Source organism: Maylandia zebra, linkage group LG13 (genome assembly GCF_041146795.1).
Source record: "Maylandia zebra isolate NMK-2024a linkage group LG13, Mzebra_GT3a, whole genome shotgun sequence".
In the NCBI taxonomy this organism is placed as follows: Eukaryota; Metazoa; Chordata; class Actinopteri; order Cichliformes; family Cichlidae; genus Maylandia; species Maylandia zebra.
In genome coordinates, this window is record NC_135179.1 from 33,974,511 (window position 1) to 33,997,278 (window position 22,768).

A 22,768-nucleotide genomic window follows, 5' to 3' on the forward strand; every position below is an offset into this window, starting at 1 on the left:
GCGGTGACGCCTCAGGCTGAGACATCTTGGGTGCTTGATAGGTAGATAATCTTCTTACTCTGCTGCCCTCAGGTGAATGTATGGCTATTCACCCTATGCAGCGAGCTTAACATAAGAGGAGATGGTTCCAGGAACGACAGGACACATCGCTTTGTCTTTGTGTCTTTAACTGAAGACCGTTTTTTCCTCTTTTAATTTGTAAGACTGTGAACATACAGTAAAATAATACGTAGCATCAGTATCAACATATTTTGTAAACAAAACAGAAGTTAGCAACATAGCTTTCCTTATGCTTTACATTCACCATTAACATCTTTCCTTATACGTTCAAATAACCTTTTAAGTAACATGAAAGTAACAATCTTACAGAAAATGAAGTTAGACATTGCTTACTTACAGATTATGGCTCAACAAACTCCCCAACGATGTAAACTGGGCTTAAAGTTGTGCAGCTTGTTTTCTGCTCCATGCATTTTCTCACACTGCCCGCGTGAACTTTGCCTGCTGCTTACAACACATCACCAAAGGGGGCAGTGTAGCGCACACCAAACAACCAAAGAAGAAGCCACAAACTGAAGGGGTAATACTGCCCACTATTGGGAAACCTGAGAAATGCGCCAGCCAAAGAAACCCAACAAAGTAACAACCGAGGGGCAGAATAGTCCCAGTACTCGAAAAGACATTGCTGCCCAGTCCAGTCAATAGGGACACAGTGTGCCAAAGAGATGCTGCAGCTAAGGACTCTTACAGATTCTTCTACAACCGCAGACATTCAGCTCGTCCACTTCCTGAGCTTCTCCCAGGCCAGGATGTTGTAGTGAAGCTTGACGGGGAAAAGGGGTGGACGACTCCAGCCAAGGTCATCAGTAAGTCTAAGGAGCCGAGATCCTACTTGGTGGAGATGGCGAATGGGAACGTGACTCGCCGCAACAGACGACACCTTCAGCCTGTCCCAGGCACCGCTGATCCTGAGGAGCAGCAGCAGAGCACTGTTCCAGCTACACCGACTACTCCAACTAAAGGGGCGGCCGCTTCCCAAGAACCACCAGTAAGGCAGACATTGCCAATCCCTGTCCCGGGGTCTCCTCTCCACCCTACCACACCTGTGAGAGTGACTTCCAGGGGGCGGGAGATTAAAGTACCTCTCAGATTCAGAGACTGAGGACTATCTCCTTTCTATGTTCTAAGGGCAGAATAATCCCTTATCAGGACTGAGGGTAGTCTACCCCTGTGATGTCCTGCGTTCTGACAACACTGTTTTATGTTTAAAGTACTTTTGTTAAAGGGGGAGATGTTGTGAAATCTGTTTATGTTGTCCTAGTAAGGCTACCATGAGGGCAGCCACTAGAGGTCGCTAGGAGACCGGTGTGTATATGTGTTTTCCAGAAATTGATGTAGCCACGTACACTGCTGCTACAATTGAATAAAAAGTGGTTCGTGCTTGAGAACCCTGCGTCTTATTGCCTCCGAACATGACAGAGAACAAGTAAAAAATTGACTGAACATGAATGAACTGAAAATACTGGGAAAACAACCCACGAACCCTGACAAAACCCGCTACTCCTGTCCCCGTAGGACTTATTCTACAGTAGAATAGACTATGTTTTATGTTTAGCAGTGATTGTGCCAGAGTAAGGCAATGTAAAATTAAAACGATAGATCTTTCAGATCATAGCCCCATCTCATTGTTGGGGGCACTGGAGCCTATCATAGGGCAAGAGGCAGGGTACACCCTGGACAGGTCACCAGTCTGTCGCAGGGCTAACACACAGTGACAGACAACTATTCGCACTCACATTCACACCTATAGGCAATTTGGAATAATCAATTAACCTATCCCCACAAACTGCATGTCTTTGGACTGTGGGAAGAAGCCGGAGTACCCGGAGAGAACCCACGCAAGCACGGGGAGAACATGCAAACTCCACACAGAAAGACCTCGGCCTGATGGTGAAACTGAACTCAGGACCTTCTTGCTGTGCTGCAATGACCTCTCATCTGAAAAAGATAAAGCTGCAAAAATTAGTCAACCTTCAGGCAAAATTAAAACAACTACAACGCGAAGATGGATACAAAGGTAATTCTGAGATTTAAAAGAAAGAAAGAAAGAAAAGAAATACAGGGTGAAATTGATACAATCTATACACAAGAAACTCAAAAGAAATTGTTTTTTTAAAACAGAAATATTACTCTCTAGGAAGCAAATCGAGTGTTAGCCTATAAATTACGTAAACAGAGACTGTTTGATCCTATTTTACTGAAAACATTTCACTGGATTATGCAAAAGGCTAAACTACCCCCTACGTGGAAGGAAGCAGTTATCTCCAATGAGGGTAAAAGATAGGATGGAAAGTAACAGTTATCAGCCGATCAGTGTATTAAATTTGGATTATAAACTATTCACAGTAATTTTGGCACGGAGACTTCCTGATATAATAGACCTGGACCAGTGTGGTTTCATCCATCAAAGGCAAACACTGGCCGATATAAGGCGCTCTCTACATGTTATGGAACAAATAAACAGAGATGGGGTGCGGGCAGTGTTGGTGGGACTGGACGCTGAGAAAGCCTTTGATTCAGTCAGATGGCTTTTTCTTTATACGGTTTTGAAGACTTTTGGTTTTCACAATAAATTCATCTCAATAATACAATCCCTCTATGATAAACCAAGGGCTTGCATGAAAGTCAACAGAGATCTATCTCAATCTTTTACTTTGGAAAGAGGGACCAAGCAGGGCTGTCCAGTCTCACCACTTCTATTTGCACTCTATATTGAGCCTCTTGGTCAGTTTATAAGAAACAATACTAAAATTAAAGGTATCGCAATTGCCAGGGAAGAACAAAAAGTTGCAATGCAGATGACATCTTGGTCTTTTTGAGGGAACCTGAAAAATAATTTGAGGAGTTGATGTCCTCTCTATCCGACTTTGGAGAACTGTCCGGTTATAAACTAAACCTAAACAAAACACAGGTAATCACACTAAAGTATACAGCGTCTAAAACTTTACGAGATAATTATAACATAGATTAGGAAGCTGAAACACTCAAATATTTGGGAATAATTCTAACTAAGAACATTTCTAATCTAACACAGGTAAATTATGGTCCTTAGTCACAGGCCATGAAATCTAATTCAGATAGGTGGAATCTGGTGTTTTTCTTAAATTTAAGTTCAAGGACATCAGCAGTGAAAATGAACGTAGTCCCCAGATTCCTATTTCTATTTAGAACTTTACCTGTTGAAGTAAGTCAAACACAGTTTGGGGAATTGGACAAATGGACTTCGAGCTTTATTTCGTATTCATCTTACAGTTAAGCAAGGCAAAAGGTGGGGCAATGCTCCCATGCTTACAATACTATTATTAGGCATCTCAGGTCATCCCCCTGCTGCAATGGTGTAACCCTGATTTGAAAGCTAAGTAGAAATCCATAGAATTTAATACAACCTCTAAATTTCAACTACAAGCCTCAACTGCGAACAAAAAACTGGCAGATCGACTAGAAGGTAAAGGAACATGGATAAGCCATACTCTAAAAATATGGAATAAAGTGGTCTTGATGCATGCTCTATCATCCAGGTAAGTAAATCTCCAAAAACTGATTCTGTTCATCTGGACGTTTTCAGTGGGAGAGAAATAATAGAATAAAGCAGAACAAAGTATGTGGTAGTGAACCAATACTAAAACACTTGGTGCACTTATGATACAGATGTTAAACCAAATGAAAGCGATAAGATTTCAGTCTTGGATAGAGAGTGGACAACATTCCATTCCTTCACACATAAAGGGACACTACAGAGCTTTCAATCTTTACAAGCAAGAAATGGCCTAAGACAAGCAGATTTCTTCAGGTTCTAACATTATTTTAACAAACATTCAATATCCCAAACCCAAACTCTGTTGAGTCAGGAATTTTTAAGATAGTTAAATTAGCATATTTTGGCTCTCTGAGAAAGGCAATCTCCAAACTACATAATGTGCTTCTTCAGGCAATGAAGGATACTACTCATAATATTAAGACCAAATGGGAATTGGAATCAGGGATGGGTATAACAAACGAGAACTGGGAGAGGACTTGTAATTTTCATTGGTACTCAACAAGTTCATTATCTTGGAGAGACCACTGCTGGAAGAATATTATTAGATTTTTCAAAACCCCTCATCAAACTAGAGAAGATGTGTATCAGAAGAGGCACATCATTACCATATCTTTTGGGATTGCCCTAATTTAAAAAACTACTGGCTGGGAATTCATAAAACTCTGTATGAGGTCTTTAAGATAAAATTTGATATTAATTTTGTAAATTTGTACTTGGGCCTGGTTGCTGGTTTGGTCTGGGGAGGGGACACAAAGCTCTTACAAGCGCTATTAGCAGCCAGCAAAAAATCAATGACCAGATATTGGCTAAATCCAACTCCGCCAACACTTGAGTTCAATGTGGTTTTTAAGATATTTAAAATGGAAAAAAATGACATTATAATTAAAAATTCGAAAAGACAAAATATGGAATAAATAGATTAGCTTTGTCTCCCCCTCCACCCTGAATTTAAGTAACACCAGTCCTGAATTGCTGTATCTCCCATGTACTGCACAATATCAGGTTGACCCTCTGCTTCACAATATGTATTGAATGTAATGTAAATAAGTTAAGTTATGTATACACTGTCAAGCCACCGAGTTCACTTTTTGTTATCTGACTGAAAAACAAAATATTATTTTTTGACTAAATAATATCAGTGTACTTTATTAAAACATGTCCTTTTTCAACAAAACATGTCATTTAAAAAATAAATAAATAAACCAGCCACCAGAGACAGTTTCTTCCTCACATATGCTTATTGCACTACTCAGTTTTGCACTTAGTACTTGGTACAGTATCTTTAGAATTTCTGTAACTTTTTTCTTACTTATAAATATAGTATGTATATATACTGCCCATTTTCTTTAAATGCTTCTTTTTTTGTATAAATAAGAGTAAAGTGTCAGATTCAGTTTTTGTGAACACATTCACACCAGTGTGTGAGTGTGTGTGTGAATGGGTGAATGACTGAATGTAGTGTAAAGCGCTCTGGGGTCCTTAGGGACAAATACAGGCCATTTACCATTCTCAAACTGATGATTCGGATTCTAATGGAGTGTACGTTGCAGGTTTGTCTGTGGCTAACATGGCTAATGCTCCATTTCACTGCAGAGTCCTTTCATGTTCTTCATATATCCATGTTGGGCAGAGTGTATGTACAGAGACTGAATGCCCTTTATACAAGCACACACGTCTCAGCAGTGCAAAGCTATCGGCACAAATAGCGGTGTAAAAAAAGGCAGCCAGCCTGTGTAAACAATCACACAGCTCCTTACATCGTACACCATGGCTAGTTTGCGTTACTTTTCCAAGGACCAGAAGAGTCAGGGAAATGGGATATCTTATCTGCTAGGTAATCTGTTAGCTGATCTACGAGATAATCTGGTAGTTTATCTAATTATTTTGTTAATATATTAGCTTATAACAGCTTGAGTTAACAAGAAAGGTAAATGCAGTGAGGAAATGGATTTGAAAATCAGAAGTGGAACCGTCATTTTAAAAATCAGACATAGATCTTTGATTTTTGAATCCATTTGAATCCGTTTACCAATACCAAACAAACTCCTGGTCACTAAAACATGGCCAGATGATTCGCCCCTCCAGCTACAGGTGTAGCTGAGATATAATGTACGAATTGTGAACATTCTCAAAACTGTATTGTACATAGGTTATACTTTTTTATTGTGTGAACTTTATTTTTGTGGAACTAAGGTTCCGTGTGTTATTGTTGAAGTGGGACATTAATCAGTGTAACGCCACCTGCGGCCACATTGCGGGTGTGGGGTTTCCTAGCCAGAGCTGTACGGACTCCACACTGGTGAGGCACGCTTTCTGTAGCTCTTCTCCCTGTACTAAATTATCCATATAAATTCGGTGTATTTGTCTTTGTTAAGTATTGGCTCCTAGGGTTAAAAGCTCTCAAAGTGTTTTCAATCGCTTTGAGTGAGAAAAATGATATTTGGAACTGCGCTTTATCTGTTGTATCATCCGTTTGTGTGGAACTGACTTGTGTTAAACAGGGTGAGGAGAAGCCTGCTGCCGCTGTGTGACACTGATTTTGCTGCTGCACTCTGTTTTACAGGTATGTGTAAATGTGTAGTTTTTGTTTTATGTGTATAATGAGCTCATGTCCCGAGGCTGTGCTCTGAGCAGTATCTTCAGCCATGTTGGGAAGAGTTAAAAAGTTGTTTGAATATGTATTATGCAATTGACCTATTTTAATGGGAATTTGAATGTTATACGTTATTGTTAGTGATTCCATAATTGTCTCTGTTTTACCCCACTGTAATATTTGATTTTGAAGTGGCGGTTGTGAAAATTATTATTTTGATAAGTTGTATTTTCTTTTATATGATGCAAGCAGAGCTGTACGGACTCCACACTGGGTGAGGAGAAGCCTGCTGCCGCTGTGTGACACTGATTTTGCTGCTGCACTCTGTTTTATAGGAATAAACCCTGTTTCCAGCCAGTCCGTGTCTGTTGTCACAACGCAGTCGACCATTTCACATCTGCTACATAAAAGTGGTGCCGTGACCCGGATGCATCTGATCAGCCGCTGCCAATCGCTGAGGTTGAGCTGAACACTTCCGACACCTGTAATATAAGTAAAATTATTCTGTGGGTCAGCAAAAAATCTCCAGTGTTCTGTTAGTAGGCATTTCTCCCAGTTACACCTGTTAGAGTCTAACTGAGCCGTGTTTACTTGTGTTGTATTTTTCTGAGTGATAGGTATTTTTGTATTCCTTTTGTTTCTGATCCCCTTTGTAGTTATTGCTAACCTCCTGTAAGCAACATGGCTGGTAGGGGCCAAGACTCCTTTAACCTTTTCACGCCAGTCGCTGGGAGAGGTTGGAGACTGTCTGGGGCAGATGAAGTGAGAGACAGGTCTATAATGTTGCGTGATGAGCCAGCAGAGTCAGATGACATTATTCGAAATAAAGCTCATGAGCGCCAGTCCTCAACCCCTGCTTTGAGCGACGACAGCACACACAAAGAGCTACGTGAGCTCATTGGTGAATTGGGAACCCAGATAGGTGAATCAATCGCTAGCCGGCTACTATCCAGTCAAGTCCCACTTGGTCCAAACCAGACAGCTCCAGCCGAGTCCCCCAAAGTTAAGAGCCCTGACACCACTCTCGACCTCTCCAAAGTGAACTTAGTGGTCCGACAAGATATCAAAGACCCACCTATGTACAGAGGTGATGATGCGGATAAGTACTCTGTTCATGAGTGGATAGACATGATGGAAGTGTACTTAGAGAAGAGAGGGTTGTCTAGAGCCGTGCAGGTGGATGAAGTCTTAAACCACCTCCTCGGCAGAGCTAAAAACATTGTTAAGGTGGGTTTGAAAAGTAACTCATGTTCTGGTGTAGTGACCAACCCTGAGACCATCTATGCCATACTCAGGCGTTATTTTAGTGATAGTCCTGGCTCCTGTCAACCACTGGCTGACTTTTATGCCACCCAAGCAGTTGCAAAAGAGACCCCAGTAGACTATTGGGTGAGGCTTAATATCGCTGCTGAGGCAGCTGACAAGCATTTACAGCGTCAGGGAGGCAAAATGGAGAACATGGAGGCAGAGATAGCCATGATGTTTATCAGAAATTGTCCTGATCCCAGCCTCGCCTGTGTTTTCAAATGTAAGCCCATCAGTAAATGGACAGTAATGGAGGTTCAGGAAGCCATTGATGAACACCAAAGAGAGTGTCATGCAAAAAAGAAGAGCCTGGGCTCTGCCAGACCCCATCCCCTCCTCGTGGCCACTGCGACAACCACAAGCGAGTCGCCTGAGTTTGAACTGAACCATGCCCAAGTAGGTAAAATGTTCCCAGGACAGCCCGGGTAAGGCTGCTGGAGCTGCCGCTTCAGACCCAAGTGCTCTAGACCGCGTGCTCAGTATGCTGGAGAGGGTGTTAGAGCGCTCCAACCAGCCTGTCCACCCCGTAATTAGACCACAGCCTCTAGCCTCAGCCAGGTTCCCTCCGTGCCAGGTTTGTGGCAATAGCTCACATTCCACGCGCACTCACTGCATGAGAGAGAGGAGATGTCTAGGTTGCCTGGAGGTTGGGCATCAGAGGAAAGACTGCCCCAGAGCAGCTGAGCCCATTACCCAGCAAAATAATCCCCAGGGAAACTAGGGTGCTTGCACTTGAGAGGGGACAGTGTGAGCGAAGAGTGTGAAACCCTCAATCCCAGTGATGACATACAGACTGTATACAAAGAAAGCCTGAAGTGTGCCCCACCTGGTACTGTTGTACTTTCCCAGAATATAGTAAGACTTGATGAGGCAGACAGCCTATTTTACACGAATGCATTGGTGAATGACAAAGTCTCTTTGCAGGCCCTTCTTGATACAGGTTCCATGGCGTGTACCTTGAGCGAAGAGGCGGAGCGAGAGTTAAAGAGCGCTGGGGTCGCATTGGAATTAAGCGACACTCGTACCGACATTGTGCTAGTGGGCTGTGGTGGAGTTCAGGTTAAACCCAAGAGTATATGCGAGTTGAAAATGGAAGTGTATGATTGTACGTTCAGAGTGCCTGCCCTAGTGGTCCCCGGTCAGAAAGATCAGTTGATTTTAGGGACAAATGTTATCAAACACCTCCTCAGACACTTCAGGCTGTCCCCCCATTTCTGGCAAGTCCTGAGCAAACCCGAATCAGCAGAAGCGCCTGAAATAGTGCAGTTTCTGAATATGCTGTCTGGCATTAACCGGTGGAGGGGTGACAAAATGCCAGATGTCATTGGCACTGTCAAACTAGCTCAGGCAGTGACTCTACTCCCCAAGCAAGAGCACCTTGTATGGGGCAGACTGCCAGCGTCATCACCCCTTTCCGAGGGCAGCGCCATTCTGGTTGAACCACCAAAATCGCAAACTCATAAAAAAGGTGTCATTGTCTGTAGAACTGTGGTTTCTATGAGTGGCGATAGGTGGGTCCCTGTTCGAATCCTGAACACATGTGATAAGCCTATCACATTGAGACGAAACGCTAAGGTAGCAGATGCTTCCGCTTGTGTAGCTGTTGAAGATCTCGAAGTGGCTTCTGACTAAAACCCAAGTGAGACCCTTAGGGTCCAGAGCCAGACAGTGTGTAGCGACGCACAGAGTAGCCCTCCCTCCTGCCCTAGCCTGCGTGACAGCTTGCAGAAGATGGGGTTGGAGGACCTAGACCTCGACTCTTGTGAAGTCTCAGACCACTGGAAGGCTCAGGTACTGCAACTGATCCACAGGTATGAGGATGTCTTTTCCAAGGGTAAGCTGGACTGTGGACTGGCAAAGGATTTTGTCCATCGCATCCATCTGTCTGACGACAGGCCGTTCAGACTTCCCTATCGGCGCGTCCCTCCAGGGCAGTACCACAAGTTGCGACAGGTGCTCACAGAGATGGAGGAGCGAGAGCTGATCCGCAAATCCAACAGTGAGTGGGCGTCCCCACTGGTACTGGTGTGGAAGAAGAATGGAGATCTCAGAATATGCGTGGACTACCGCTGGTTGAACGCACGCACAGTCAAGGATGCCCATCCCTTGCCCCACCAGTCAGACTGTCTGGCAGCCCTGGGAGGTAACGCAATTTTCAGTGCCATGGATCTCACCTCTGGCTTCTACAATATTGAGATGGCAGAGGAGGACAAAAAGCTAACGGCCTTCACAACACCAATGGGGCTCTACGAGTTTAACAGACTCCCCCAAGGCCTGTGCAACAGCCCGGCGAGCTTCATGCGTCTCATGATGGGCATATTTGGCGACCAGAATTTCCTAACCCTGCTGTGCTACCTGGACGACCTGCTTGTTTATGCACCCAATGAAGCAGAGGCTCTCAGGAGGTTGGAGATTGTGTTTAGCAGACTACGTGCCCATGGACTGAAGCTGGCCCCCAAAAAATGTCATCTGCTCCGAAGGAGTGTGAGATTTCTGGGCCATGTTGTGACTGAAGGCGGGGTTTTGACCGATCCTGACAAGGTTAAGGCGATCACCGCTATCTCAGAGGCTGATCTCATGATGGAGGACGGGGTTACGCCATCCCAGAAGAAGATAAAGTCGTTTCTGGGTATGGTAATGTATTACCAACACTTCATACAGGACTGTTCTAAGATTGCCAGACCCCTTTTTACCCTGACTGCCGCTCCTAAAGGAAAGAAAGTAAATGCCCGAGGTGCTGCTTCATCCGGAGGCTCAGCCCAAGTGATTGGAAGAAGGAGCATGTTGACTCGTTTGAACGCTTGAAGGCTGCACTCCTTGACTCCGTTGTGCTTGCTCACCCTGATTTCAACAAACCATTTATCTTGTCGACAGACGCTTCACAGGACGGCTTGGGTGCTGTGCTGTCACAAGTCCAAGAGGGCGAGAGTAAAGCACGTCCCGTTGCATTTGCCAGCAAGGCCCTCGCCCGTGCACAGAGAAACTATCCCGCCCATCGCCTTGAGTTTCTGGCGCTAAAGTGGTCTGTCTGTGACAAATTCAGCCACTGGTTGAAGGGGCATAGCTTTACCGTCTGGACAGACAATAACCCCCTAACATATATTCTCACGAAGCCCAAGCTTGATGCATGTGAACAGAGGTGGGTGTCAAAGCTGTCCCCCTACGACTTCAGCATCAAGTACATTCCTGGCAGTAAAAATGTCGTTGCAGATGCACTGAGCAGGCAGCCATTCGTTCACAACCGTGTTAGTCAGAGACTCATGACTGAACCCTATGCAACCCTGTTAGAGGAGTCGCAACAGGTCAAAGAAATCTCGGTTCAGGATGCATTCAGGCTCAGTGCCAACCACCAAAGTGTTGAGTGTTTGGCCCCTGCAGAGAGCCTAGGGTGTTGTTCCCTGACTAATGATGAAGTTTCCGCAGTCTTCGCAGGCCACGCTGAGTGGGACCAAGGCTCAAAACAGAGAGCAATCTCCTGGTTGACTCAAGAGCTAGATCGGTTTCCCTCACTAGGCCAGAACACCTTGTCTGCCTTCTCGCTCCAGGAGCTACAGGAGGAGCAGAGAGCAGATGTGACACTGTCTCAAGTCATTCCGTTCGTCGTACGTGGTCGGCGTCCATCACGTAGAGAAAGAGCTCACCTGTCGCACAGAGCGCAAAAGACGATGAAACAGTGGGAAAAGTTGAAAGTGTTGGATGGTATCCTGTACAGAGTGAGCAAAGACCTGCTCACTGGCAAAAAGCGCCATCAGTACGTGACCCCATCCACATTAATCAGTCAAGTCCTGTCAGGTGTCCATGATGATGCTGGCCATCATGGCCAAAGCAGAACTCTGTACCTAGCCAGGCAGAGATTTTTCTGGATCAACATGGAGCATGACATTCGCGAGCATGTCAAGTGCTGTAAACGTTGTGTTGTCAGCAAAACACTCGAGCCTGAGGGGAGGGCTCCTCTTGAAAGCATTAAAACTACCGGTCCTCTTGAGCTTGTCTGCATAGACTTCTGGTCCGCAGAGGATCACAGGGGCAAGAGTGTGGATGTTCTAGTAGTGACTGACCATTTCACCAAGATGGCCCATGCTTTCCAGTGCTCAGATCAGACGGCAAAACAAGTTGCGCGCCAGTTGTGGGACAGATATTTCTGTGTCTATGGCTTCCCTCAAAGGATCCATTCAGACCAGGGCGCCAATTTTGAGAGTGAGTTGATCCAAGAGCTGCTGCAAGTGGCCGGGGTGCAGAAGTCAAGAACGACACCTTACCACCCTATGGGTAACGGTCACACCGAAAGGTTTAACAGGACCTTGGGAAATATGATCAGAGCCCTACCTCCGAGGGAGAAGCACAAGTGGCCTCAGATGTTGCAGACATTGACCTTTGTCTACAACTGCACCGCTCATGAGTCCACTGGTTACGCACCGTTCTTCCTAATGTACGGGCGTATCCCCAGGTTACCAGTGGATGTCATGTTTCACAATGTTGCAAGGGACAATGATGTAACAGACTATGACAGTTATGTAAAAAGGATGAGAGATGACCTCAGAGAAGCACTCGCATTGGCCCAGACTAACACCGGAGCTAGTCAGCAGCGTCAAGCAGACCTGTACAACAAAAAGCAGAAAGGTGTTGACATTGAGGAAGGAGATCGTGTCCTTTTGGCAAACAAGGGCGAACGGGGTCGTAGGAAGTTAGCTGATAGGTGGGAGTCGACCATCTACACTGTGATCTCCAAGAACCCCACATGCCACACGTATCGCATCAGGAACGTCAAGAGTGGACAGGAGAAAGTTGTCCATAGGAACTTGCTTTTGCAGGCTAATTTCCTGCCCATAGAGTCCGAGGGCGAACCAGAGATGTCTTTTGCCAGTGAATCAGAACTCGGCCAGGAGCAGAGTCAATCTGATGGAGAATCCCCTGTCGCTGATCCTGAGGACGATTGTACTGAACGCACAGCCCGTTGGGTGGCTCAGATGACGGATGACTGTGTCCCGGCTCCTAGAGGACCCCAAGAGTGTGACAGTATTGGAGACAGTGTCTGTGCGCAGTTGGATGATGAGGAGCATCAGGACAGTGACAGTGCCAGTAGTGAAGTAGCTGCTTACCCTGAAGTAGATGATGACAACAACAGCAGGGCTTGCACTACCCCAGTTGAGGAGGGAACACTACCAAGTATCAGTTACCCTGAAAGTCAGCCAGTCAGCGAGGTTGGGAGCCTCGTGAAACATGGTGGTGTACCCCCAAGTAATGCAGCAGGCCAGATCAGGACGAGAGTGGGTCGAATAGTGAAGCCTGTGAATAGGTTAATCCAGACTATGAAGCAAAGAACCTACAAACAGGCAATGTAGTGAGCAGCTTTGCCAAGAACTTGTTTCTGTGAGGGCTACTTGTTTTATATGTTGGGTGATTTTCATGTCAGATGTTAACACCTATTTTGAGATTGTCTTCAGCTCAGAGTACTATTCATCATATAGTAGCTGTTACCGTGTTGTTTGTTCAGGATAGTGTATAAGGCACTTTCTCTTGCGAGTAAACATTAGGGGGTCTGGCCAACTTTCTTCTGTTTACTTTCCCCATGAGTTGGGAAACATATTTGTTGCACGTATCACCGGGTAGTGAATTTCCAGATCACTGACAGTTACGAATTGTTATATGTGACGCTCAGTTGCTCACCCTTACCTAACGGGTTTTGAGAAGTTCAGGGGGGAGTATGTAGCTGAGATATAATGTACGAATTGTGAACATTCTCAAAACTGTATTGTACATAGGTTATACTTTTTTATTGTGTGAACTTTATTTTTGTGGAACTAAGGTTCCGTGTGTTATTGTTGAAGTGGGACATTAATCAGTGTAACGCCACCTGCGGCCACATTGCGGGTGTGGGGTTTCCTAGCCAGAGCTGTACGGACTCCACACTGGTGAGGCACGCTTTCTGTAGCTCTTCTCCCTGTACTAAATTATCCATATAAATTCGGTGTATTTGTCTTTGTTAAGTATTGGCTCCTAGGGTTAAAAGCTCTCAAAGTGTTTTCAATCGCTTTGAGTGAGAAAAATGATATTTGGAACTGCGCTTTATCTGTTGTATCATCCGTTTGTGTGGAACTGACTTGTGTTAAACAGGGTGAGGAGAAGCCTGCTGCCGCTGTGTGACACTGATTTTGCTGCTGCACTCTGTTTTATAGGTATGTGTAAATGTGTAGTTTTTGTTTTATGTGTATAATGAGCTCATGTCCCGAGGCTGTGCTCTGAGCAGTATCTTCAGCCATGTTGGGAAGAGTTAAAAAGTTGTTTGAATATGTATTATGCAATTGACCTATTTTAATGGGAATTTGAATGTTATACGTTATTGTTAGTGATTCCATAATTGTCTCTGTTTTACCCCACTGTAATATTTGATTTTGAAGTGGCGGTTGTGAAAATTATTATTTTGATAAGTTGTATTTTCTTTTATATGATGCAAGCAGAGCTGTACGGACTCCACACTGGGTGAGGAGAAGCCTGCTGCCGCTGTGTGACACTGATTTTGCTGCTGCACTCTGTTTTATAGGAATAAACCCTGTTTCCAGCCAGTCCGTGTCTGTTGTCACAACGCAGTCGACCATTTCACATCTGCTACACAGGCAGCTACTCAGCCTTCAAGCGGAGGGACAGTCTGGCCAGCTGATGACCCAACCAGAGGTCTTATAGCTTACAAAAGAGGATGTTGGCTATATAGATCAAGCTAGACACTTTCTGGTCTTCTTAGCAGAGCTGCTCGATCCCAAATCTAGAAATCTGGCCAAATTTATTAAACACCACAAAACATTTTGGATTTGGATGATTAAACATTAGCTCTCTGTCTTCTAAGTCCCAGTAAGTACACAAATTAATAACTGATCAACAAATTGATTTACTCTGAATTAGATAAACTGGTTACAGCCTAGTTAGTTTAAATTAATCAACACCCCCGAGTCATACTAATTGTCAGAATCCCTAAAACAGAGGCCAAGGACGGCATGTGGCAGCAATCTTCCACTCCAGCTCATTAATGAACCAAAGACCCAGACAGAGTTTTAATTCATTTAAAAATCTGATGCTTAGCTTAGCTAGAAAGCTCCAAAACCTGTTATATTTGTTGTTATCTGTTATCTTTACTCAGAGTTTCTGTCTGATTTCTCAGACTTTTTATCTGATTTAGTGCTCAATCAGCATTTGATTTATTATTAGACTCAATATTCTTCTTTTAAAATATAAAAGAACCCATCCAAAGCTGAAAATTTAAATAGTTAAAAGTTGAAATGTCAATATTTGGTTACAAACTCCAAAGCACATGAATCCTCCAACCTTTCTAATGTGACGATGTTGTCTCTTGTTGTTGTCTTTGGCTCTCTGTCTCTCTCTGTTTTGTCTCTAGGGGCCACCCTATATATTTATATATAAACATATATAAATAAAACCACGGGGTTTTTTTACATTCGTAATTCATTTTGTGCATAATTTTATATTGTTGATGATAATAAATTTATTAAAGCAACAAAACAATCTGAAGAGCCGGTTGGGAGCCGAAAGAGCCGGCTCTTTTTAGTTAGCTGAGCTGAAAGAGCCGGTTCTCTAAAAAGAGCCGGAAATCCCATCACTACTAGGAAAGGCTTTTTATCTTAAGAATGCTTTTCTCCCTTTACAAGCAAGAAAAGAACCCGGAAGACACGCAAGGGGCTAGACTTGGCCTTTGCTCTGACTGATCTTCAGTCCTGTTGATGTGTCCCATGTTCAGGGCGCAGGGGGAAAGTGTGTGTGTGTGTGTGTGTGTGTGTGTGTGTGTGTGTGTGTGTGTGTGTGTGTGTGTGTACCTTAGGTCAAGATCAGTGGTTATAAGCCATAAAACTCCTGCTTGTTTCTCCAGCTTCCTGGAGCTGGTCGGAAGCCCTTCACTGCGTTCCTCTCAGTCCTGTCACACCCTGAGATATTAATGAGCTGGTAAGCCCAGAGTTCACATATTCTGTTAGCTGATGCTTGTCCATGATTGTGGAGACAAGTGTCTCTGCAATCAAGGCCATGAGTAGCTCCTGACTGTCCCTAGGGCACAAATTGCAGCATTGACCTGGACTAAATAATTTTAAATCAAAAGACTAAAATACAAAGCAGTGTTTAATGAATGACTGGTCGCCTCAAACTATCTGTAGTTCAACCCAGTATTCTCCATTAAAGGAACTCTCAAAGACCCACATTTCTATATAATCCACTGATTTTATTTTCATCACTCTGTCTATAATCAGTATTTAACAGTAATAGTGCATTATGTTTTTACTTTTGTTATCACAGTGTGATCATAATAACCACACAGTGTGATTAATCAAAGTCTTCTGGCTTTGGCTTCAAGCAAAAAAGACAAAAAAGGTGGATTTTCTGACCCCATTGGTTTGAAAGCCTCCTAACTATCACAGTGTTTCGAAGGCCTCTGTAACAACAAGTGGTTAATATCACTGTCAAAGCACACACGTGAGGCAGCAACTTATCAATCTTAAGTTATAGGCCCGTGAGCATACTTGGATATATGAGCGTACCTCTAGATAGTGCATTTCAATTAATACTATCAAAAGTCCAGCCCTTGTGGTAGAAAAGCGCTATAGAAGAACCAGTCCATTTACCATGTCCTGGTGGCCATCAAAAAATCCAGGTTTAAGGTACATATGTGCTGGGTTTACTTTGAGAGCCAGAAGCTACAGCCATCATTTATATGTTACAGCTTCAACAAGCTTTCAGTTCCACCAAGCGTTTATAAAGAAACTCTTTTGTTTTGTTCTTCTTCTTTTCTGAATATGATATTTTTAAAGAACACTTGACAGTGAAATGAAAATCAGCTACAATAATCATCAGGAAGTGAAGGAACGACAGCTAGAATAAGTCATCTATGTTTTACTGAGATAACCACAAGGCATTAACTCAAACCCCTAGCTAGAGTTTCTTTTTAGACTTGCACATTTTTCTGAAATTCCACTTGGACACACGTGGGTTTCAGTTTCTTTTGCTCTAGCCAGCAAGGTCTTTCTGACACCAAGAGTGTGAAATACTATACTTAAAGAAACAAAGCCATCAGAGAAGCAGGATTTCCTCTTGCTGCGACTCACTGTGTGTAGTGTAAAGTGTTGTTCCTCAATCCAGTAAATTTCTATAGCCTCAGTAAGTAAGTGTCTTAGTGAAACATGTGAACTGAGCTGAGTGGAGGTTGTTGAGCAGCCCGACAGCCTGGGAAAGAAATTATTCTTATGTTATTAGGTATTGTTTTCTGGGCTGTTTCTGTCCCCACTCTGAAACGCTCTCTCCTTCTCCAGCCCTAGCCTCGTTAGCTTAGCTGTGAACCAGGGCTTGTCAATATTATAACTCACCCTGGTGTGTGATGGTGATGCATGATGCAGCTGTCCTCACAGATGCTGATGTAGGACGTCACAGTCTGTATACGTGTCCAAATAGTTGGTAGCAGTCCTGAAAACGTCCCCGTCAGTGTAGTCCAGACATGCCTGCAGATTCATTAATCCAGTACTTAGATTTCTTCAATACAGGTTTAGAAAGTTTTACTTTCTGCCTGTATGCAGGGATAAAGTGAACCATGATATGGTCTGAGAATCCTAGGGATGGCATTTACTTTATAGGCAATAATACAATCACATTATTTCTCACTGTGCAAATGAGTTTGACTGAAGAGTGCATTCAGATGCAATTCTGCTTGCAAAGCTGTCAGGACACAAAAGATCAAAACTAGTCTTGCTCACCTGTTTGCATGAAATGTTTTTGGTCCAAAGTTCAAACAGATAAATGGGTGCTGTAAAATTTAAGCTTAATATATTATATGAAGTGTAATAGCTCATATCTCAAAAACTAATACAGATAAAAGCTTGAACTTTCACTCGCCTTTTTTACCATCAAAATAATTCAGAATCTGTAATTTGGGACAGATACATCAATATCTGAGTATTGGCTCGTTAATAAAAATGAAAAATCTAATTTTCTTTGCTTGATATGGCACTGGCAAACTGTCCACCCTGGACACATCCACAGTGTGGCACTGGGCTAACACAGAGAGATACACGCACTCACGTTCACACACACACCACAAAAACAAATTAATTACATTGCAGTTAGGTACAATTTATGAATAATATATTATGGAATTTCAAAATGTAGTATAATTAATACTGCTGTCAGTGTTGATCTCGTTTAAATGTAGCTGCCATCACCAGTGTGTGAATGTTGTGATGACAGGTTGTGTAAAGCGCTTTGGGGTCCTTAGGGACTAGAAAAGCGCTTTACAAATACAGGCCACAGGCCAAATGACAATAATGCCATAACCGCATTAATGCCTGCACGGTGTCAACGCGTTTGCGCGGCTAGCTCATTAACACGTTACCGCTGTCCATGTTCACCACATAAATGGTCCGTTTCAAATCATCAGATTTTTAGAACATTTTCTGTTAAACCATCTCAGATGTGCCCAAAACTTTTATGAGGCATATATAACGATTACTGCTAAATTTTAACTTTCGATGTCAAATCATTTTTCTTTTCTTTTTTTAAAGACTCATCAAACCGACTTTCAGGTCCCTTTTTTCACATTAACTCTGAGCCAGTGTTTGAAGATGAATATATCAAATTAAAAGTTAAAGGGTGAAGTTTTCACTGGTCTTTCTTATCATCACCATGAATCAGAATCTATCATTCTGGACAGATACATTACATGTCTGAGTACTAACTAAATGAAATATGGAAGAAAACATCTTCAAGCCGTCTTATAAATATATTCTGTTTATAACTGAGAATATCTTATTTTTAATTTTTACCTTAATTATCAGAATGTTCCAGGGGACACGGTCTCAGAATAGTAAGGAGGTCTTCACAATGAAAAATGTGCACATTTTTAACAAAATGATTTTCTGAGTTATAATTAGAATATCATCGGGAAAGTGTTTTGTTCTATTTGGACAGGACAATCTCCTGGACCAGTTAGGCACTGCTCGTTTTTTCACAGCACTGGAGTTGACCAATGGCTACTGGCAGATTCCTTTGTCTCCAGAGTCAAGGGGAAAAGCAGCCTCCACTCAGTGCAGTTTGTACCAATTTTGTCATGGTCGGCTGTGTGGCAGGCAGGATGAGGACCCAATCGCAAAACTCACGGACTCAAGGGATGAACTCAAAAGGCAGCTTTATTGCTGACAAGATGACAGGAAAATACAAAACTTAAACTGGGCACAATAAACTAATACTTGAAGAGAGACACAGGGAAATCCACGCAGCATGAGGGAGACGCAGACATAAATACACAATGGGTTAACGAGGGAAGTGGGAGCACACGGGGAACACAGCTGACACAGATAATCATAACGAGACAGGGCAGGAGTGAACACAACATGACGCATACTGACGAGAGACTGTCAAAGTAAAACAGGAAGTACAGAGGTTCAGACAAGAGGAGAGAGCACGGGGAGAACACAGACATAACAGGCTGGGGAAAACATGGAATAAAACACGAAAGGGGACAAGGGCTCATGAATACATAGAGGGGCACACAGGGGGTGAGAGTCACAAAGGGAAAGCACACAGGGAACAACATAATAGGGCAACTCAGGAAACAGAACCTAAACAGGGAACTGAATACAAAAATACAAGAGAACTAAGAATACTGGGCCAACACGGCCCAGGACCATGACAAATTTGTTGCAATTCTGTTCAGCTCGTTTGTAGCCCCAGCCACATGGACCAGGTTCTGCATCCGTAGGCTGCAGACATCATCACCCATAGTGATACCTGGGCCGAGCATATGCAGCAGTTGGCCAGAGTCCCCAAAGAAGGGCGGGGTTGGCTGGATAAGGGAATGGAATGAACGAATGGAGAAAACAACAACTATCACTTCCTGCCCACATCTGAAGACCTAGCTGACCTAGCTGACCAGCCCCTTAACTGACCTCACCTGAAACGGTGCCCCATCTGCTCCAGTCGAAAGCCCCGGGCAGCATTCATGCAGGGGAAGAAGGGGGAAACCCATGCCCCACACTCCTAAATCGTATGCCTCGAAAATTGGCTGGAGGCTGTTTTGTCTTAGCAGGTAAGGGAGGTTGATGAACCTGTGGTGTATGAAGCCTGGTAAAGCACTGCAGAAGAAGAGTGCCTGGCAATCTTGTGGGGGGTTGACTCCCTTCCCAATTACCTCGTAGGCCACCCTTTCACCCTCTGTGTGATCACACCCTGCTGCAGTAACGCCATTGCATATATGTGTAGAGTGAATTTGTTGAGACCAGGTGACTGACCTAACACCTGAAAAATTGTGAAATTCTTGGGTTGCACTGTGAAGTGCCACCTGATCACTTTTGTAGCATTTGTCAACATCTGAGCAAAAAGTATGGATTTGCACACTTGAGAAATCCTCCTGGAACACTAACAAGAAACACTAGTGACCCCACTGTGTCTGCGCTAGCCCTGCATCAGATGTGTGTTATGTCTAACACATTTCTGTTTACTGTTTTGTTGCAGCCCTCATGTCCTCATTCAAGCTGACCTGAAATCTGTTTGTTTTAGGTCAAGACAGTCCATTAAGACAATTAGAGTGTGACATTTAACCTCTGGAAAATTTGAGAGTGAAAAAGAGGAAAGGATAAGACCCATCATACGTATGCATACTCTTTCATTTCACCTTCTGTTTTGCCTTGCAGACAGCATTTCACTTGTGGTGAGTCCTAATGTTGTTCTTGGAAATTATAATAATAATAATAGTAGTGAATAAAGACACACAGATAAATATACTCATGCAGAAAACAAAAAGTGTGGAGCACTGCAGGTTAAATCTTTTGTAAAACATTTCATTCTTGCTCTATGTTTGCTGTCATTGAGCAAAGCAGCTCAGAGATGCAACACCAATGGAAGAACTTTAAATGAAAACCATAGAAACCACACACAAGACAATGGAAAATGAGCAGTGACTGCACTTTGGATTTTTTGTGCGACTGTAACTTAATGAAGTGAGAGAGTAGGTCTTGGCTGGATTCAGGATCTGTTAAAATGGTTTGGAAAGTTTGAGAGAGACAGAAACAAGAGCCTAAAAAGCAATGGAAACAAAGCAGAAAAGAAGAAAAGCTTAAAGACAATACAACATTAATTCCACAAAGATGAGAGAGAGAGAGGAACAGAGTGAGCCAAAGAGGAGGTCCAGTATCAGTTGTTGCAGCTCTGTCCTTATCCCCAAGTGAGGCTGAGGAGATGCAACGGCTCAGCTTGGATCAGAGCATGTCATTAGGGCAGCAGCACACACCCCTGGGGCTGCACAGGCACCAGCCAGTCTGTTTTTGAAGTGTGTGTGTGTGTGTGTGTGTGTGTGTGTGTGTGTGTGTGTGTGTGTGTGTGTGTGTGTGTGTGTGTGTGTGTGTGTGTGTGTGTCCATGCACAAGCTTCAGTATGCCTAATACATCTTCATACTGTGTGATGCTGTGTATTTGTGCATCTGAGCAACGTTTCTGGAATAACTTAAGCGCAGCCTTTTTTCCTGGCTGCCTCGAATGAACACTAATCTGTACAGTCTTTTATACAATCATCAGGTCAGTTACTAATCTTTCATACAACTGTCATATAGAGCACTCTGTAAAACATCGATATAGATATGGATAAAAATCTAGAGGTAGAAATACAAAAAAAGAAGAATTTGTTTTCTAGTCCTCCCAAAGCATTATCATTCAAAAGCATAAAAATACTTTGTTTTGTCAAAGGAGGTTCACATAGTCATAGTTGGTGTCCCAATTTAGACCACATTAGTGCTGGATGACAACAGATCAATGCTTTTCTTTTAAAGGTTGATAAAATTTGGATGTTGGCGGGATGGAGGTGGTAACACTGGGTTTGAATGACAACAATTTAAAGATGAGAACAAAAACAGGGGGCTTTTAACAATCATCTGCATGTGACCAACGTAATTATTCCAAAACCCCGTTCTTTTACCAAAAGACATCATATGCATCTGAAATACCACAGGTACTGGCAGGGGGGGTATTAGTCATCCTGGGCATTATAATTGACAATTTTTCATGACAGCCCTGCAGATGATACAAAACAAACCCAAAAGATGGCTCTAGAACTGAAGCTGAGTATGGCCACATATAGAGGGGCTTCAGCAGGATGATTCCATCTATTTGTGAGCACCAACATCTCCCAGCTGCCATCACTGCATGGATGGATGAGAAATAGAAAGCAGAATAATTACCATTCTCCCACCCAATTGTACAGAGACAGCAGGAAGTGCACACTCAACCCTTTGAGACTCAGAGCAGGATAGAGGCACTGGGAGGACTGGGGGGGAGTTGGGGTTTCAGGGTGCTGACAGGGTCAGCTGTTACACCAGACACAGCCCATCTGTTGTCTTGTTATACATGTGTCTAAAGGGTACACCTACTTTTCTTTACTTTTTTGCCTCATTAAAGGTTATCTGCTTCATTACAAGAGTGAAACCAATTTGACTTGGCTTCTGAGAAATTTAAATGTCTGACACAATGAACAACTACAAAAAGAATAATCAATGCAGATACTTCAAAAAGATTTAAAGGGTAGGTGGTTAAGTAAAACAGATGCACATCACTGATACTCAGTTTTACAGCACAGGTTATTTATTCTACCTGGAAAACTGTCCGTGAGCATCTTCTGCCAAAACAAAGTTTTCTTTGAAAAGAAAGGTGAGCAGAGCACTGACAGGCTAAGAATGATTTCACTGATTTCAAAAGTTGTTAAAGAAAGTAACTCACTATCAGATGTGGCAATGTTGCTTTCATAATTACTCAGCACAACCTAACACCATGCTATGCACAGCTTTTAATTTCAGAAACAGCCAGAGAGAGTACAGCAGCAGTCGGTCCCTCTCCAGTGATGGGACATGAGGTAAGCAGTGAAAACTAAAGCCAAAGAATCACTGGTGTCAATAACAGTTTCAGCTGAAAGCTGGAGGAGCTTCAAGATCAAATACTACAATGGCATTTCTTTTCTTCAAAAATTGGAGAGAGAGAGATTTCATTAAATTAGATTGATTAAATCTTAACATAATGCTGTTTGGGCAATTAAACCAGGATGTGTACTTGAATTTTTTTACCATTAGTATGGTGGGTCTTGATGGTTTGTCTGGTTTGTCATCTGATGTGCCTTAGCACCAAAACCACTGAAAACAGTATCAGTCTGTTAAGGTTAAGAGGCTAATTTCAGTTCTGTACTTCATTCTTGCCTGTGCAGCAGGAAGATGATATGACAGAGAATGGTAGAGGTGAGCAGAATAAGAA

At 43.2% G+C, this 22,768-nt stretch overlaps 1 protein-coding gene across 2 annotated transcripts; it reads left to right on the plus strand.

The window, feature by feature from the left end:
* The first annotated feature begins 10,756 nt into the window (after positions 1-10,756).
* LOC112435777 (uncharacterized) lies at positions 10,757-15,148 on the plus strand. 2 transcript variants are annotated; one of them, XM_076891947.1, is made up of 2 exons: positions 10,757-13,408; positions 14,038-15,148. In XM_076891947.1, the coding sequence occupies exon 1, from the start codon at positions 10,757-10,759 to the stop codon at positions 12,836-12,838; it is 2,082 nt and encodes a 693-aa protein (XP_076748062.1). In that variant the 3' UTR covers positions 12,839-13,408; positions 14,038-15,148. The 2 variants fall into 2 exon arrangements, with proteins under 2 accessions (XP_076748062.1, XP_076748061.1); XM_076891946.1 differs by having other exon boundaries at positions 13,611-14,059.
* Positions 15,149-22,768: the final 7,620 nt, after the last annotated feature.

Excerpts from the sequence above, each read along its gene's own strand:
- LOC112435777 (XM_076891947.1), top strand. The coding sequence starts at position 10,757 with ATGACTGAACCCTATGCAACCCTGTTAGAGGAGTCGCAACAGGTCAAA.